This window comes from Gobio gobio, assembly GCF_949357685.1.
Source record: "Gobio gobio genome assembly, chromosome: 17".
NCBI lineage: Eukaryota > Metazoa > Chordata > Actinopteri > Cypriniformes > Gobionidae > Gobio > Gobio gobio.
This window is the reverse complement of record NC_137110.1, coordinates 50,735,709-50,754,318: the sequence shown is the minus strand read 5'-3', so window position 1 is coordinate 50,754,318 and position 18,610 is coordinate 50,735,709. Positions and strand designations below refer to the sequence as shown.

The 18,610-nt window shown below is 37.1% G+C and overlaps 1 protein-coding gene across 1 annotated transcript; it reads right to left on the bottom strand.

Annotated features, from left to right (window-relative positions):
• Window positions 1–2,629: 2,629 nt before the first annotated feature.
• Window positions 2,630–5,374, bottom strand: sp7 (Sp7 transcription factor). The gene is made up of 2 exons (XM_079840370.1): window positions 5,286–5,374; window positions 2,630–3,990 (listed from the first exon to the last, which is right to left on the bottom strand). The coding sequence occupies exons 1-2, from the start codon at window positions 5,304–5,306 to the stop codon at window positions 2,701–2,703; spliced, it is 1,311 nt and encodes a 436-aa protein (XP_079696496.1). The 5' UTR covers window positions 5,307–5,374; the 3' UTR covers window positions 2,630–2,700.
• Between the last annotated feature and the right edge of the window lie 13,236 nt (window positions 5,375–18,610).

The window sequence follows — 18,610 nt, the reverse complement described above, 5'->3', positions numbered from 1 at the left end:
AGACTCTTTGTGTTGACTGAGAGCTCTGCTTTGTTTGTGCTGCAAAAACTAATTAAAGCATTTGTTGAGCCATAGGATGCACGATTGACGGAGCAAAGCAACCCGAGAGAAAGATGCATAAACTAATATTGTGAGGAGCATGAGGAAAATATCCATTTTTATATTCTTTCCCTCTGTTAGCCATTATTCACGGGCCAAACATTCAAAGCAATGACACTTCATTGTTGGAGAAAAAAGGTTTTACTCACACTTTGTGGTCGCCTTATTCTGAGCATTCATACATTTGATTTATGGCATCCCACATGCAGTGCTTCTGGATTCAATATGCCGAGCCATGCCAAACCCTCACAACATGACTGAACATAAAGTTGTTTTCTTGCAATTATTATTATTTTTACACAAACAGTGAATATTTCAGTGCTGTATCCGCAGCATGTCTTTCAGAGGGTTAGATGTCTTTTTCTGTATATTAAAAACACATGCATTGAATCTCACATCAACAAGCCATAATTCAACCCAAAATGAAAAGAAATACAAACATGTTTTGCATTTTGACTCCCAATTCTCCATAGTCTTACATTTATTATCATTCTTGTGATGTAAAAATACTTTACAATTAAAATTTTTAATGTCAATTAACCTTTGCGTATATATTGACAATATTTTTTATTACAGCAATGATAATTAATGATAATTTGAGGAGAAAAATCCAAATCCAGGCCAAATTTTGGTTGTAAAATTATATATTCTTATTTCTTTCTTTTGTTTTTAAGGTGAAATAGAACCTAGTCTTGAAATGTTTTGTGAAATTCACACAACAAAATAATAATAAAAACCTCCAAATGTTGCAAAACTGTTGTCAGTTTAATCAATTTATCTCAAAAGATGCTGTTTTATACATAAATGTCTGTCTTAAGATTTAAATAAAAAAAAATCAGACTCTGAAGAACTTAAAATCGGTCGAAATAAAACATAAATAAAACCATCACATGAATGAGAAGACTTAATTTATTCATAAATGACTTGCTTCGTGGTTTCCCTCCATTCAGCAAAACCAGTGAAACACAACATTGCTCATAATTTAAAACATAAATTAGATTTGATGTAAATAGGACATTAAATAAAACAATGATAAGCGACAGGACCGATAATGACTGCTCACTGTACACCAGATTGCCTCCTAAAAACTGAAGATCAAAGTAACGAGTCAGATTAAAAAAATAATACAAAGAAATCAATTTTACGATCACAAGGACGAAATGTGCATCGATTGGAAGCCCAAATGTCTCAATGAATGCTGGGCTTCTAAAACAGCCGCCCCTGAAAGTTGTCGAAAAGAAGGAAAGGTACAACAAATTAATTCAAACTCCTCAAAATGTTGAGTTTTTCTTTCAAAACCTGCCAGTCTAGAAAACGTGTTCATGAAACTCGGTGGAGCACTAGTTCCTAAAAAACACAAAAATATATACAGTGGCATGAAAAAGTATGTGAACCGTTTGCAGAATCTGTGAAAATGGGAATAATTTTAACTCAATAAGAGGGATCATACAAAATGCATGTTATTTTTTATTTAGTACTGTCCTGGAAGTATCTTCTGTTGCTTCTGAAGGGCAGTACTAAATGAAAAAAAAAAATGTATTTAAACAAAATAAGAAATTTTTTTACATCTTCATCCTGTTCAAAAGTTTTCACCCCCCTGCTCTAAATGCATTGTTTCCTTCTGGAGCATCAGTGAATGTTTCAACCTTTTTTTTTAGTAGTTGAGTCCCTCAATTGTCCTCAGTGTGAAAAGATGGATCTTAAAATCATACAGTCACCGCTGGAGAGGGTTCAAATATAAAAAAGATGTGAATGTGCAGGACCTGGAGGATTTTTCTGAAGAACATTGGGCAGTTTAACTGTTATGAACAACCATCACAAAACAAAAAAAAACAGCCGTGGATCATCCAGGAAACGACACACAGCACTGAGAATCAATGCTTCAGAAACTTTTTATCAGGGTTATTTTAATAAATTCAGTCTTGTGGACTATATGTAAAAAAAAATTATGTAAAATATCTAATTCAGGACAGTACTAAATAAAAAATAACATGCATTTTGTATGATCCCTCACTCAAAAAAAAAAAAAGGTTCTATATGGCACCAAAAAAAGTTCTTGGCTCGTAATCATAGGGGAACCTTTTTTAGTGCTATATAGCACCAATTTTGGTGCTTCAGTGGTTCTTTTGCGGTTCTTCACCGTTTTTTTGACTAAGGTGCTATATAGCACCTCTGAAGAATCGCTGAAGAACCACTGAAGCACCAAAATTGGTGTTATATAGCACTAAAAAAGGTTCCCCTATGATTTACATTTACATTTATGCATTTGGCAGACGCTTTTATCCAAAGCGACTTACATTGCATTCAAGGTACACATTTTACATTTGGTCAATTCTTGCTTTCCTTGGGAATCTAACCCATGACATAGGCGTTGCTAGCGCATGCTCTACTGTTTGAGCTACAGGATAGCTGTAGCCAAGATTACAAGCCAAGAACCTTTTTTGGTGCCATATAGAACCTTTTTTTTTGAGTGCATTTTCACAGATTCTGCAATACTTTTTCATGCCACTGTATATCTTTTTTTTTTTTTGCACAGGTTTATTTACGCAGCTTAGCACCAACACAACAGTAGCTCCACTCGTCAGAGTCTTCAGCCCGCGGTTAAATCTCCAGAAGTCCGCTGCTGTTGTCCACACCGTTGCTCTTTTCTTCTCCACCGATGGTTGGGTCGGCCCCCGCAGGAGCCACTTTACTGGAATCTGTGGGCTCCTCGGGTCCTCTGGGCTCGGCCTCCTCTTCCGGTCCCTTCCCTTGCATGCTAGCTTCCGTGTGCGTCTTCTGATGTTTGCTGAGGTGGTCGCTCCGAGTGAAGCGCTTATTGCACAGGAGGCACGTGAACTTCTTCTCTCGCGTGTGGGTGCGGACGTGGCGCTCCAGTTCGTCGGAGCGGGTGAAGCGCTTCCCGCAGAACAGCCAGTTGCAGACGAAGGGTCTTTCGCCCGTGTGCCAACGCAGGTGAGCTTTTAGATGCGAGGCCTTGCCGTATACCTTTCCGCAGCCGGGAATGTGGCAGCTGTGCACGGGTTTCTTGCGTAGGGATGCGGCTGAAGCCCCTAATCTTTCAAGCTCTTGGCAATTTGGGCAATCGCATGAGGACCTTCCGGTGGAAGAGCCGCCCGTGTATCCGCCCGAACCTCGGGTCGGTTTGAGCCCCATGGAATTGTCCAGGATTCCCGAAGTGGTAACAGGCTTGGGTTTGTACATGTCCTGTGGGATCATGTGTTGTGAGGACTGGAGCAAGTGTGAGGACGAGCTCAAACCTACGGACGGGTAAGGCGCCGGATTGAGAGGCGTAAAATCTGGGGTGTAGCTTTGCATCTGGGGATTGAGGGACGCTTGCGAAGCCACCGGTTGCAAGGGCGCTTGGAGGCCGTCGGGTTGAGGTTGGCCAGCGCTAAGCCAGTTTGAGTTGGTGTGGACGTCCCACCAAGAAGACGTGGCGTTCGCAGGTGCAGCCGTGATTCCGGAATGGATGCTCTTGTACCATGAGCCGTAGGGGTGGGTCATGTCCAAGTAGGTGTTGACGCTAGCCAAGCAGTCCGCAGTGGCTTTGGTCCCCAAGAGCGAAGGGTCCTGAGAGGCACTCGAGGTCTGGAAGGTGGAGAACGGGATGTAGTCGGAGCCATACGCTCCCACAGGAGCGGGTGGAGGGCTACCGGTTGGGGTTAGCAAGCCTCCGGCGGAGCTGAAGGAGCCGCTGTAAGTGTCCACGACGCCCTCATTGCCTCGTCCATTCTTGAGTTCAGACGTCATGCTGTAGGCTTTCTTAAGTGGTGCTGTGCTTCCCGCTTTACCAGGCGTGGCGGAGTCTGGGACTGGACTGGTGCTCCCGAATTTGTTGCAGGTTGCGGTTAGCATAGCCAAGGGACTGGATCCATAACGTGTTTCCTCCTGAGAAGAGAACGAGAGCACTGATCAGAACAGAAACTACGCCATCCATAAAAAAGGGTTGCGCAAACATCCTTCCTGCGCCATTAGTCTAGACAGAAATATGCACCACCACTGACAACACAATAATTAATGTCACCACACATGGAGTTTCCTGTTTAACATGTTTACATCTCCATAGTGATCACCTGCCCATGAAAAACAAGCGCAATACGATTTTGTTCAGAAGAATAAACAATTGTTTCGTTTCGAATGCTCTAATTATGTTGTCAATCATTGTGTCAACTGTGCATTTAAACATAAACACAAGAAAAAGGCAATAATCAACATGATTTAGAGATCAGAGACGTTCACTAAGCATGATCCATGTTTACACTAAATTCAATATTAAACTAAACTAATGTTAAACTAAAGACTTGATTGGCGTTTTTAGGATCACCCCAAACCCTAACTTATGTCACCTTAAAGTTACAGACTCTAGTTGGACTTGGCTTTCATTTGGAGTGGCAGTGGTCTACCCCATTTTCCGTTGGGAAGTGATGATAAATTAATGAGTAAGGCGCAGTGTGTGTGATGATATTTCCCGCTGAGTGTGTGCGGTTCATCTTGGCACAAGTTCTGCTCCCGTTTCCAGGTTAATTGCTCCCCATTACCGCGTGGAGCTTACATTTGATGCCTTCATCCAAAACCATCGCCGCAAGAGTTTTAGGTCCTAGTCTCAAGAGTTTTTTCATAATTCACTGTCTAGGTCACAGACTGGCTTATATTGATCCCCAATAAAGGTTCCTCAATGGTTCTTAAGTTAAGCTAGGTCATTGAGATCAGTGTATTGGTTTCTGGGTTCTTTAAAACACTGTAACATAAAACAACTACAGAATAAGGTTGAGCAACTTTAAAAGTTTCTTCAGTGAACACAAAACCATTGTTTAAAAAAAAAAATGATGGGTTGTTTGAACCCATGTTTGGGTCAGATGTGGACAAACCCAACAGTTAGTTAAATTTTTTTAATTAAATTTTTAAATCCAACGGATGGGTTTGCCCATATTTGAAACAACACAGCATGGTTCATTCTACAATTAATTTCTTTTTGAAACTATCCAATAACTTTTAACTGAATAACCTAAATCAGATTATATTTAAACCGTATCTGAAAAAACACCCATAAAGTGATAATTCAAACTACTTTGTTTGTTATGCGACTGTATAAGTTCCCTTGACACAAATACATATGTGTAGAAATCCGATAAAAGAATACTGTTAACATAAGCAGGTCTCAGATCAGATTATGTATTCCATACCTCAAGAATCGACGCGGCCATCCCGGAGGAAACAGTCCTGAGAAGTTCAGTCCAAAAGCAGGAGGGAGAAGCGCGCGGTCCGGTGAGTCTGACTGAAATAAACTCCGCACGAGCGCAGCGACTCTTCTATGAGGAGACCTGGATCCCGGGAGACCCGCCTCCTAATAACAGAGAGAGAGAGAGAGAGAGAGAGAGAGAGAGAGAGAGAGAGAGAGAGAGAGAGAGAGAGAGCGGATAACACACTTTGCGAATTATGGGGGGTTTGACAAATCCAACCGTTGTTTTAAATTTTTAAACGTTGGTTAAATTTTTAACCATTGGTTTAAATTTTTAAATTACAAATTTAAACCCAATGGTTGGTTTGTCCAAACAACCCAGATCGTTGGTCTAGAGTGTTTCTCGCAATTCTAGCGAGATTTCTGAGATATAAACTCCCAATTCTGAGGGGGAAAATGTCAGAAATGTGGGATAAAAAGTCTCGATTACCACAACAAGCTTCCGTCCATATGAAACCTCCCAAAAGAGTTAAAATAAAAAATTGGGGGGCCTCAAAAGTGTGTATTGTTTTGAAATATATATATGCTGAATGTGTATATGCCTACTCAGTGGTGGTAAGTAATGAAGTAAAAATACTTTGTTACTTTACTTAAGTACTTTTTTCGGGGATCTACTTTACTTGAGTATGTTTTATTTGCATCTACTTTCACTCTTACTCCACTACAATATTAAAGACAAAGTTTACTTTTTACTCCAATACATTTCCCCATGCCCGCTCCAAGTATTTATTACACTTGCTTTCCAAACCAAAAAAAAACGTGGGTGCAGGAGAGAATCAAGCTAGTAAGCTGGTTCTCCCTGCATGCTGTCGATCGGTCATGGATGATCCAGTCGGGGCTAGACTAGGAAAAGCTGACTAGGTTTGCCACACTAACGTTAGCTCAGTGTTTCCCAAACTTTTTTATTTCGCTGCACACAATGAAAGCATTGGTAACACTTTACAATACGTGTGCACTAATATGCATTAATTCATGCTTAACTAATGCACAGATAATCAAGAGTTAATGTATGACTCATGAAGAACTAAATCATATATTAATGATTACTGCATCAGCAACTAATGAACATTATATATGATTAATAGGTTAAGTAATACATGCATTTCTATTAATTAAATATGACAATGTATTAATTCCCTAATAACATCATATATTAACTAATAAGTGTAAATTAATCTGTTAATTATCACAATGGGTCAAAGCCATGTATTTCAACTTCCAGTTGTCTGCTTTAATTAATCATTAGATAACGATCTGCAAAGGTTTCATTATGTCATGACTTCACTTGTTGAGGCACATGACTATTAACTAATTGTTAAGTAATATGTCATTGTGTTTATGGCTTTTGAATTAATTTTAAATTAGTTAATAGTATCTTGCACATCTTCTGTTTGATGCAGCTAATGTTATGGAGCATGTCTATTTTAAGTTCAACCCCATACTGTGTTAAGTTGCTTCATTGTCTCTTATGATTGCAAATCTAACAAATTCTTAATTGCAGTATCTAATCTTATAATTTGTTCAATTAAAGCATTGCATATCACTCCCAAAACAATTGATCTGCTTAATTATTGATATTTACAGTTCATTTGAATATTTACTTTTTACTTTCGGTACTTGAGTACGTTTTAAATTGGATACTTTTGTACTTTTACTCAAGTGATGTTTAAATGGAGGACTTTCTACTTTTACTGGAGTCATTTTTAATTTAGGTATATATACTTTTACTCGAGTATAACTTTTGAGTACTTTTACCACCCCTGTGCCTACTTTTTAAAAGAGTTTTCTTTTTTAACTTTTAAACGCAAGAGTTAAATCGCGCTATAGCCTATGCTCGCTACTCACGAACCATAAAGAGGTAACCATAGCAACAGCGAACATTCAGTAGACTAGATACTGTAATTACTCATCACATTATTATTGATTTACATATCCTGAATTTACAAAATCCTTTGTGTTTTGTTTAAAATGTATGTTCACATTCACACATTTAACTGGGAATAGTACAAGGATGTACAGTAGGCTACAGCAACAAATTGCACACGTTTTTTTTTTCTTTATCAGTGGTTTTGCATGTTGGTTTTCCATCAAAACTGTGTTCACTAATTTCTGGAATACTGTAAAAAAATACATTTAATCATTTAAAGTCTATAAGTTTAACTTATTTTGAAGAGTAAAAGTAATGTAAATAGATGTTGTCATTACTTATCTTTATATCTATATATCTATTATACACACACACACATTATAGGCCTATATGTTGTGTGTGTATAAACTTAATATGCTTTGACAACATACATTTTTAAATATTTAGCAAAGCCTTTTAAATTTTGAAAGAGAAGCAACATTTGTCAATATTACTTTATATGCAGATGTTGCAATGTGTGCTTGAGTCTATATTACCATATTGTAAAGGCAAGTGTCTAACATGTTGAACAGAGAGAAAAGTAACATTCTTTTAGTAAAAGTAAAGGACCTCATCGCTGCTTATAATAAAAAAAAAGTTATTATCAATATGTTATATATTATAAAAAAAAACACGTTTTTAGAAAAAATCAGTATTGAACCCATTATAAATAAGAATTTCCCCACAAACATACAGGCTTATAGAATGTCAGTTTACAAACATATTTATTATTTGACTACATGTATATCACACTTCGTGCTACCAAGTTATAGGCAGTTTCATGCAAGAAATGTTTTCACATGTTAAGCATATCATTATTTTATATTTAATAACTATTCATTAATCTGCTCATAAAAATGCTACTGATACATTTCAAATAATGTGATAAAAATAAATGACAATGTCAATCAAATTAAGTGAATCATACAGTGTTGGTGGTGGTTTAAGTCTTTTACAACTTTGACTAAATATAATTAATAATATTCTATATGGAACATTAAAGGGTTCCATCAGACGCTTCAAATATAGAATCTTTATCATGGGATCATTTTATGCATTTAGTTTTAATTCATTTATTTAATGAATTAAACAGCTCATAAACATATTTAAACCACTACAGTCTAAAAAATGCTGGGTTAAAAATAACCCAAGCAATTGGGTTGTTTTAAGCAAGCATTAAACCCAACCGCTGGGTTAAAACAACTCAACTGCTATAGGTTAAAACAACCCAACCACTGGGTTAAAACAACCCAATTGCTGGGTTAGTCCATTTTCAACCCAACTTGGGTTATTTTTAAACCAGCATTTTTTAGAGTGTATAAAAAATTTAATAACCCATCAAACATGCAAGTATTATGCAATAATTTAAGACTTTTTTTTTTGGCATAAAGGGTTCTTCAAAATTGAATAAAGCACCCTAGAGTTCTACATATAACCCAATTTGACCTTTTATTCTTAGAGAAGCAAATCAGAAAGTATAAGTACGGTCAAGTTAAAGGCTAAAACAATCTTTCAGATAATCTCTACACCATGATTTTATGCAATTTGTGAAAGAAAAACTCTTTAAAAACAACAATTTAAAAGGATGAATTATGTCTATAGTGTTGCGCAACCTCTGCGGACAAACGTCATTTATCAAATGCATGCATGTCAACGATGCTTTAATGTTTAGAGCAATATCTAAAGGTGATCCTTTTGTTTTCTTTATTTACCTGTATGACCTGAAAACCCCCCATATTACCCAGTTTGCGAGCACACGCTTACACAGACATTGTCAGCTGTTATGAGTCTTTTCTCTGGCCTACAGACATCCATCAAGAGAATAAACAGTTGGAACAGCCTTCCGACAGCCCATCTTGGTTTTGAGTGTCCTTGTGGGTGTTGCTTTTTTCCAAAATGAGGGGAGAGAAGATTAAAATTGTTTTCAAAAATAAACATGTAATTTCATTCTTTATTTTCTCCCTCAATTACAAGGCATGGTCAGAGCAAGCTTGTAGTTTGTGAGAGTTTGGCCCTTACAGTAACACACAGACTATATTTAGCAGTCTGCTCTTCAACTGACCCTGTGTCTCTACCTCGTCCAAGCACACAGTGAAATACACACACACACACACACACACACAATCACGCAACACATTAATTTCTGCAATCATAGTATTGAACTGCACTGGCTAATTAGATTGGTGCCATAGGGGGCAGTGTTATTTCTAACGACATGAATCACGCTGCTGTCAGAAACACTGCACAAAGACCACACAGTGATTTATTGGCAGATTTAAATGTTAGATTAGGTCATTTTTGGACCTTAATCCACAGTCATCCGTAATAAAAAAGACTGTAAACTCACCTGTGTTTGCTTGTATGGGGAGAGATGAGATAGGAACATTATTTAGACCCTTTTAACCCTTCGTTTGGGAATTACACTCCGTGTCTTTGGGCTCTCCACAAACCCCAGGCAACAAAATGTCATTTTGTAACAAAACAATTTTATTTTATTTTTTTTATTAATGTTTTTACTCCACATCTGTGCAGTTTTTGGAGTATTTATAATAATTTTTTAATTTATATAAATACATTTTTAAATATATATTTTTTTAATGGATTTTCACACAAAATCCGTTTTTTTTTTGTAAAATTCACTTTATAAAAGACACAAATTTCTAACTTTCATTCGTGGGGATAACATGGATAATTTGACATGGTTTAGTGTAAGACTTTTGCCCATCTTTTGGAAAATACAGTTTTAAAATAAAAAAAATATGTCTGCAGAGCTCCACTATTTGACTGAAAGACATCTTAGTATTTTTCAGTTGGATTCATATCTAAATGTTATGAAATCACATTTATAACAAATAAAATTAATTTTTTCATTTTTTTGTACTGGAAAAATCTTATTTTCAATGATGTTACTTTATCATTACAATCAAAACCTGAACAAGAGAAAAGTTTTTAGAGTTCATCATTTATTTCAAACATCTGATTTTCTTATAATTCTACAAATGTAATCTTCACTTCAGTTACTAACTGTAACAGAAATGAACAGTTATATTACACATTGAGTAAAAAATACACAACACGAACATCAAAATGCAATGAACTGAACTGCAATAACAAATGTATTCCTGTGTGTGTGTGTGTGTGTGTGTGTGTGTGTGTGTGTGTGTGTGTGTGTGTGTGTGTGTGTGTGTGTGTGTGTGTGTGTGTGTGTGTGTGTGTGTGTGTGTGTGAGCATGATCATTTTGCATTGTGGATGTTTTATGCATTGTTGGAAGTGTGCCACTTCATTTCTGTATGCGTGTTGTTTCTGTTTCTGAGTGTGACTTTTTTGTCACACGAACATGAAAACAGATTTCAATCCAATTTATTTTTTTATTCGTAGATCTAGAGAGTGTTGACCACCGTACAAAGTCTCATGCCATTTGGACAAAGGGAAAAATGTTTTTTATTTGAGCAAACGTTATTTGGGGTCAGAAAAGACCCCGTAGACCGGAGAAGGGTTCATGCACGCTACAGGAATCATATCCAGTTTTCCAAACACTAATGCATGTGTATTTGGTTGGGATGGCCTAATACATTTCCATTCATGCGTTTATCTCAAGTCTCGTCTGCTCATGACTTTCCTTCTCAAATGAACGGAAACATATGCAAAGACATGAGTGACTAAAACACAGTGATGCAACTGGAAGAATAAAATGATTCACTAAAGAAGAAATGACTTGCAATGTGGCAAGTCATGAAAGCCTCAAAATGCTTGATTTATCTGCATTATCAACAAGCATGCAATCAAAAGCAACAGTATTTGCACCAATCCTCCTTGTGCATTTTGAACGTAGTTCTGTGAGAATGTATGATGCACACAAAGCTATACAATCTAATTAGTTAGACTTACTTAAAAAAAGCAAGCAAGCGGATTAAAGGAATAGTATGTAGTACTGACTAGCATGTTCACTTACACAAGAGTTCTAAAAGAACTGATTTTGATAATTTACTTTAAATAAAATGTAATTGCTACCATTGTTGTTTTGCTGAATGTTGACATCTGTGTGTGATCAATTGCACAAATATCGAGGAATCATATCAACCCAAATAAAAGTTTCACAAGGTGTTTATGACATAAGTGTTAACAATAACATAAAAGATTACTAAATATAATATATGTAATATAATATGTATATATATATAATGTGCAATGTAATGTAATATATGAAGAGTTCAGATGCAAAAAGTCCATCTGACATGTTTTCTTTTAAATTAGCTGTTTTTTTTTAAATCAGGCTCCTATGTTTAGGTTCAGTAATTTCACTTTAATAGCAATAAAAGGGTTATTAGTCAGTTATTGAAATGGTTTATTTAAAAAAAAAAAAGTAACTTTAGTCCAGGGGCGATTTTCATTTTAGGGCTGCTCAGCCCCTGTGAGGATATCGGAAAAAAAATGGTAACACTTTAGTTTAGGGTCCAATTCTCACTATTAACTAGTAGCTTATTAGGATATTGGCTGTTTATTATTACTTATAAAGCAAATATTAATGCCTTATTCTGCATGACCATTTTGTACATCCCTTAAATATCTTCATATATAATCACTGAGATCCCAAATGTGAGGTTAGGGGGGTTCGGGGGCATGGCCCCTCGAGAACATTTAGATTTCTATGATACATATTTGTGTTTTAAGATATTCTGAACGCCCAAAAATTTGATAACAATAGCTTGAACACCATGTCAGTGGGCAGATATGACTGATAAAGTTTCTCCATTTTTGTCAGTGAAGACAGTAAACATATGTTTAACTGATATTTATGTTTTATGAATCATTTTCGTAGACACGTTGATTTACTGAAGGCTAACAGGAAAGCTAGGTAACTAAATGTATTAAATTAATTCACAATATGCACACATTCATTACTAATCTTATGTATTATATCTTATCTTTATTTACTGAGAGCTACACATGGAATTATTAATTTACAATATGCACATTTATTACTAATTACTTTGTTAATATTTCTTGTTTGTTAATTATATTATAAATGACATTACATAGGCCTATTTCAAATCAAAATGGCGAAATTAGACAAAAGTTTATTAATTTGCATGAATATTTTTGTCATTTGTTTAACTTTTCTGACTTACAGAAGCAGCTGTCAAATATGAAATGTTTAGTTTAGCTTCATTTCTCGCACTTGACGTCGAGTCGCGCTGCTAAAATTCGAGCTCAGCCTCAGCAGCTTCTGTGAACATAAAGCCCGCCTACTCTGATTTGATTGGTTTTCTCAAATATGTTGACATTGACGAGCGGTGACAGACCAATGAGAGCTCAGATCAACACACACACCTCTGCTTCTGACGTGCGCTCTGCGGATTGAAGAACACACTGATTAACGCAGATTAAAAGACGGGACGAAGCCGAAGCCTCCCGCCAGTTTCATATGTTTGAAAGGTTAATCACACATTTTTTAGGGAGGCGGAAGTCCTCTGAAAAGGGCCTAGTGACGCCCATGCTTTAGTCAATTCATGAGTATTTAACAAATTTAAAGGGTTAGTTCACCCAAAAATGAAAATTCTGTCATTAATTACTCACCCTCATGTCGTTCGACACCCGTCAGACCTCCGTTCATCTTCAGACACAAATGAAGATATTTTAGTGTAAATCTGATGCTCTGAAAGGCCTCCATTGGCTCAATGCACTTTACACTCTCAAGACCCTTAAAAGGTACTAAAGACGTCGTTACAAAGTCCATCTCACTACAGTGGTTCTACAATAACTTTATGAATCGGCGAGAATAGTTTTTGTGCGCAAAAAACCCCTAAATAACGACTTACATAGTGATGACGATTTCAAAACACGGAATCATGAAGCTTCGAAGCGTTATGAATCAGTGAGTCGATTCAGCGGTTTGAAGCGTTATGAATCAGTGAGTCGATTCAGCGGTTTGAAGCGTTATGAATCAGTGAGTCGATTCAGCGGTTTGAATCGCCAAATTTCAGCAGTTTGGCGGTTTGACACACGATCCGAATCATGATTCGACTCACTGATTCATAACGCTTCGAAGCTTCATGATGCCTTGTTTTGAAAGTCGTTATTTAGGGTTTTTTTGCGCACAAAAACTATTATCGCCGATTCATAAAGTTATTGTAGAACCACTGTAGTGAGATGGACTTTGTAACGACGTCTTTAGTACCTTTTAAGGGTCTTGAGAGTGTAAAGTGCATTGAGCCAATGGAGGCCTTTCAGAGCATCAGATTTACACTAAAATATCTTCATTTGTGTCTGAAGATGAACGGAGGTCTGACGGGTGTCGAACGACATGAGGGTAAGTAATTAATGACAGAATTTTCATTTTTGGATGAACTAACCCTTTAACTTGTCTTTAGCTGCAAAACCAGCTACGTCCATGTGTGCTTTTTTGCAAAAACCTCTAAGTCCCCCTGCTTGGACAAAAAGACATAGTAAACAGCTGCAAAATCACTAAAGATGCAACTGAAAACATTGCAAATGATGAAAGCAGAATTCAAAATGTAACAATGAAGAAACTGATCCACACAGAAGGGGGAGCTGTGATCTAAAGTGACGGCCACATCCACAGTTTTACAGAAGCACAAGGAACACTGATGTGTTTACTTGCCACTCACAGAATCCTGTCATTGCAACTGTAACAATGTAAGCTTGGCAAATAAAAGACGACTCTTTCGCACAGCGTCATTCATTGGATTCATGGTTTCTGTGGACTTTAGAGGAGTTTAGAGGTTTCTGCCAACAAACTGGTATTTCTGAATGGGCTGACGCTGGGATTTAGCGGATTTGAAGTGAAAGTATTTGATAAACGTATACTATGAACGGCGAGAATTCGCTCAATATCATTATCTCATTTTTGACGGAGGTGGCGTTTAGCGACGTTTGCATCTGAACTCTTCATATTATTCTGTATGACTGATTTCTTGTTGCATCGCATTGCATCAACAGGAAGAGAATTACAATCATGTAAATGAAGTTCCAAGTGCCCAACCAAAGGGAACACTGATCACCATAATGGTGACTTTAAACTAAAACATCAATTTATGAAGTCATGTGATGTTCTCTCAAACTTTTCAGTTGTGTTGATGATTTAAAAAATGTAAGATGACTTTGGGAAATCAGTGAATGCAAACAGAAAAGTGGAGGAAATTAGTGAAATTTTGTTTTTTTGCTTGACAAAATGGCACTCAAACCAATCAATTAATCTGAACTTGAGTTTTCTGAGTAAAAAAGGCATAGTATGTGAATAGTACAGATTATTACATTATTACAGATAAGGCCCGGTTTCACAGACAGGGCTTAGACTAAGCCATGATTAGGTCTTTTAAATGTGTCGTAGAAAAAAACATTACTGGTTTGAGACAAAACAATGGCATTGGCATATTTTAAGATATATCCGTGCAAGTTACTTTCAGGTAAAACAGTTCAAACATGCATTTTAGTCTGGGACTAGAAGTCTTGTCTATGAAACCGGGGGATAGTAAAGTCAACGAAGTGTTGGTTAGAATCACCGTTGCATTTCACAGTGTGTAAGATAGTAAAAGAAAAAAGAAAATAAGGTTGAAAATGGGTGTGCCTTCACAAAATTTACTGCAAACGCAAAGATATAAACCGTGGAGTGCGGTGCCACATGTGGAGGGCTCAGCGCAGTTTGAGGGAACTGCCTTCCCAACCATTTGCATGTGGTTTCCCCATTTGTGCTAATAGCTTTCCTATTTCCCTTTGAGGATCAGAAATCCCACACCCTGAACAGGCTGAAATTGAAAGGAGAGGTGCAGCGGTGGTGTGTAAAGAGAAGTCATTTATTGGGATATCCTTTATCACTCTGAAGAGCTGTAAACGCTTTATCCCCACTAACAGCTTCCTTCAAAGTGGAAAGGAAGGAATCTATAATTAGAGAAACATTTAATGTTTTTTTATCTTTTCTATTTTTGAATTTTACATTGAGAAGTCTTCCTCTCTGGGCGAGGTAATGGGTTGTTAAAAACTTGATTATCGTTTTAATGAAGGGTGTTTGAGGAGTCAAAAAGTGGTTTTCCCCAATAATCTACATCAATATGTATTGATGTAAATCAGCGGTTCTCCACTCGTCCTGTTTCAGAATCTTTGGACATCAAACGGCGACCAAACACACCATCACAAACTGTACAAAATTCGTAGACCCAGCCTGATCTGCCGGCAATTTGTTTTCGCCCTGCAACTCAGTCTGGAAGCATGTACATTAATTTCTACTGCTTCTTTCACACTTTTGCGGGAACCAATCACAGACTTGGCGCGATATTGGCGGGTTTAACATGATGATGGATAGGGAAGGGATGGATCTATACCCGTTGATCACGCCTCTTGTGGTCTGATAGGTTGAAGGACTATCCAATTGTAGAGTCATTTCATTTATGCATTTATGCACGCCTCTTGTGCAGTAGAACATACATGGCAAACTACCCAGACCAATGTTCAATCTTAAATTGAGCTTTGTCTGGTGATAGCCAGACGACAAAATTCGTATTATTTGCACTGAACAAAATTGGTATATCGCATAAAACATTTGTGAATAAAGCATTGCTTCCATTCCAAGAAAAAAAAATTGTCACTTCCTGGGAAATTGCCACAAAATATCAGTAATAAAATTGGCAGTTGCTGCAATCTGGATCTTTTTTCCCTCCATCATAAATGAGTCGCGCCTTATAAACACAATAAACGCGTTGGGATGCTGGTGTTTGGAAACGCAATCGTGTGAGATGCATCTGAAGGAATTAAACCAAATCATTCTGATGACACTTTGACACGTTTCAGGGCCACCAAACCAACATCTGAGATGCTGCGATGCCATTGGTCCGCTGGTAAGTTCAGTTCTCCAATCACAGCCTCTGCTGAGGCAAAGACATGTGAGATTATGAGGGATTTATTCGGTTAATGTGTTTCCATCATAGTTTATGAGCATGTCTTTGTATTGGATAAAAAATGTATCCACTTCAATTGAGTGCTTACACTTTTTATGCACATTTTAAAAATGGATGCGCATCTTGCCGTTTCCATCCGGCGATATCCTAATATGTGCATAAAAAATAGTAGGGTTGGGCATTTATTTACGCAAACATTGAACATAAGATTAACGTAAATCTAATTACTAGTCTTCTCCACTAGATGTCACCCTCTTATTTGCCTTCCGCGATGTTACAGAGGAGCGAGAGGCGCGCCTGTCATTCATTCATTCAGAGCTTAAATGGCGGCTTTCGGTGCGTTGTCGATGTTTGTAATGCTGAGGTGAAATGCTACAAATCTGCGGAACCATTTGATGAGACATCACCCAGACGTTGCAACACCCCCACAGCCGAGCACACAAACACTAAAAACAGATCACACACACATGCGAATGCTTGCCTTGCGTTATGATCATTGTACTTGAGCATTCACTTAAAGGGTTAGTTCACCCAAAAATGAAAATTCTGTCATTAATGACTGACCCTCATGTGGTTGGACACCCGTCAGACCTCCGTTCATCTTCAGACACAAATGAAGATATTTTAGTGTAAATCTGATGCTCTGAAAGGCCTCCATTGGCTCAATGCACTTTACACTCTCAAGACCCTTAAAAGGTACTAAAGACGTCGTTACAAAGTCCATCTCACTACAGTGGTTCTACAATAACTTTATAAAGTGACGAGAATAGTTTTTGTGCGCAAAAAAACCCTAAATAACGACTTATATCATGAAGACCGATTTCAAAACAAGGCATCATGAAGCTTCGAAGCGTTATGAATCAGTGAGTCGAATCAGCAGTTTGAATCGCCAAAGTCACTTGACTACAGCAGTTTGGCGGATTGACACGCGATCCGAATCATGATTCGACTCACTGATTCAGATAATTTTTTTAGAATAACGTTGCATCAAAATTGTATTGTATTTAACATAATTGTATGCATTAGAAATATAGAGATGGGTTCTGTTTTAATGTACCCAAGTGTACCTAAAATAAAAAGAGTTTAATATACAGGTTTGAGGCTCTTAATTTCTTTTTTTTATTTATAAATATAGTATTTGTATTAAATCTATATTCATTGAGAATCGAATCGGAACATCTGAATCGATAGCCAGCCCTAAAAAAATAGGTGGATGGATACATAGCTACACTAAAAAAAAAAAGGTTCTTTATGGCACCAAAAATGGTTCTTCATTGTAATCATAGAGGAACCACTTTTGGTGCTTTATAGCACCATATCTTAATATGTTCTGTATATGGTAGTGGTGCTATATAGCACCATAGTTAGAGGTGCTATATAACACCTTAGTCAAAGAACCAGTGAAGAACCTCTGAAGAACCACTGAAGCACCAAAATTGGAGCTATATAGCATTTAAAAAGGTTCCCCTATGATTACGAGCCAAGAACCATTTTTGGTGCAATATAGAACCTTTTTTTTTTAGAGCGTATGTTGATTTACGTCATCCAATCAGAACATGCAACCAATTTATGGTTCGTAAACCCTAAATAAGTTAGCAGAACTAAAAAAAACGTGAGGCAATCAGTTGCATTTTTTAAATTAAAAACTCTTCGATTAAGTTAGTAGAACTTAGAAATTTAGAATTTTGATGTTAATTGCAATTTAGATGAAATGTTGACTAAGCTAAATCATGTAATTTGATTTCTTAAACATCGTATTAACCTTTTACGATTGGAGGTTTTTACTAGCGCTGGGCAATCAATTAATCGTGATTAATCGCATCCAAAATAAAAGTCGCCCAGCACTACCTTTTCCATTTACAGTCATTGTGACTGAAGCCTGCACCATTAGATGATATATCAAACATTTTGGCCAGTTTCTAGATATAATATATCACGTTTTTTTTAGTGTATGCACGAGTCATTTTGGAACAGTTTTAGAGTTTGGGGTTTTTAAGGTCTATATGCTTTCATCATTAGTCTCCGTATCAGAGTACCGAGGATTTGACTGTGGTTTAAATGGGAATCAATGGAATAATTCTCCCTGAATTCCTCTCTGAGCCCGGGCCCTCAGCAAATTAAACTTCTTAATAACGCTGCCACGCAAGGAAAAAGTGAAATGATTAGACGTGTGTGAGTGGCTTTGAGATGGAAATGTGGTAAGAGGGAGATACAGGGTCAGGGACAAACTCGCCTCACAGCGAGATGGCTTTTTCCAGGCCGTGTGGTCACAGAAACATAAGAATTTCTATGGAAAAATAAGTGAGAAAGATGGGATAAAAAAAGAAAAGAGCTTAATATCATCTACAACAGGCCTTTCTGCAATAAAAAACAGCTTTGGTTGTGCAGGTCATTAACTGAAGACAGTGAAATACTCATGAATTGGATGTCAAACTGTGTGGGGCCTGAAG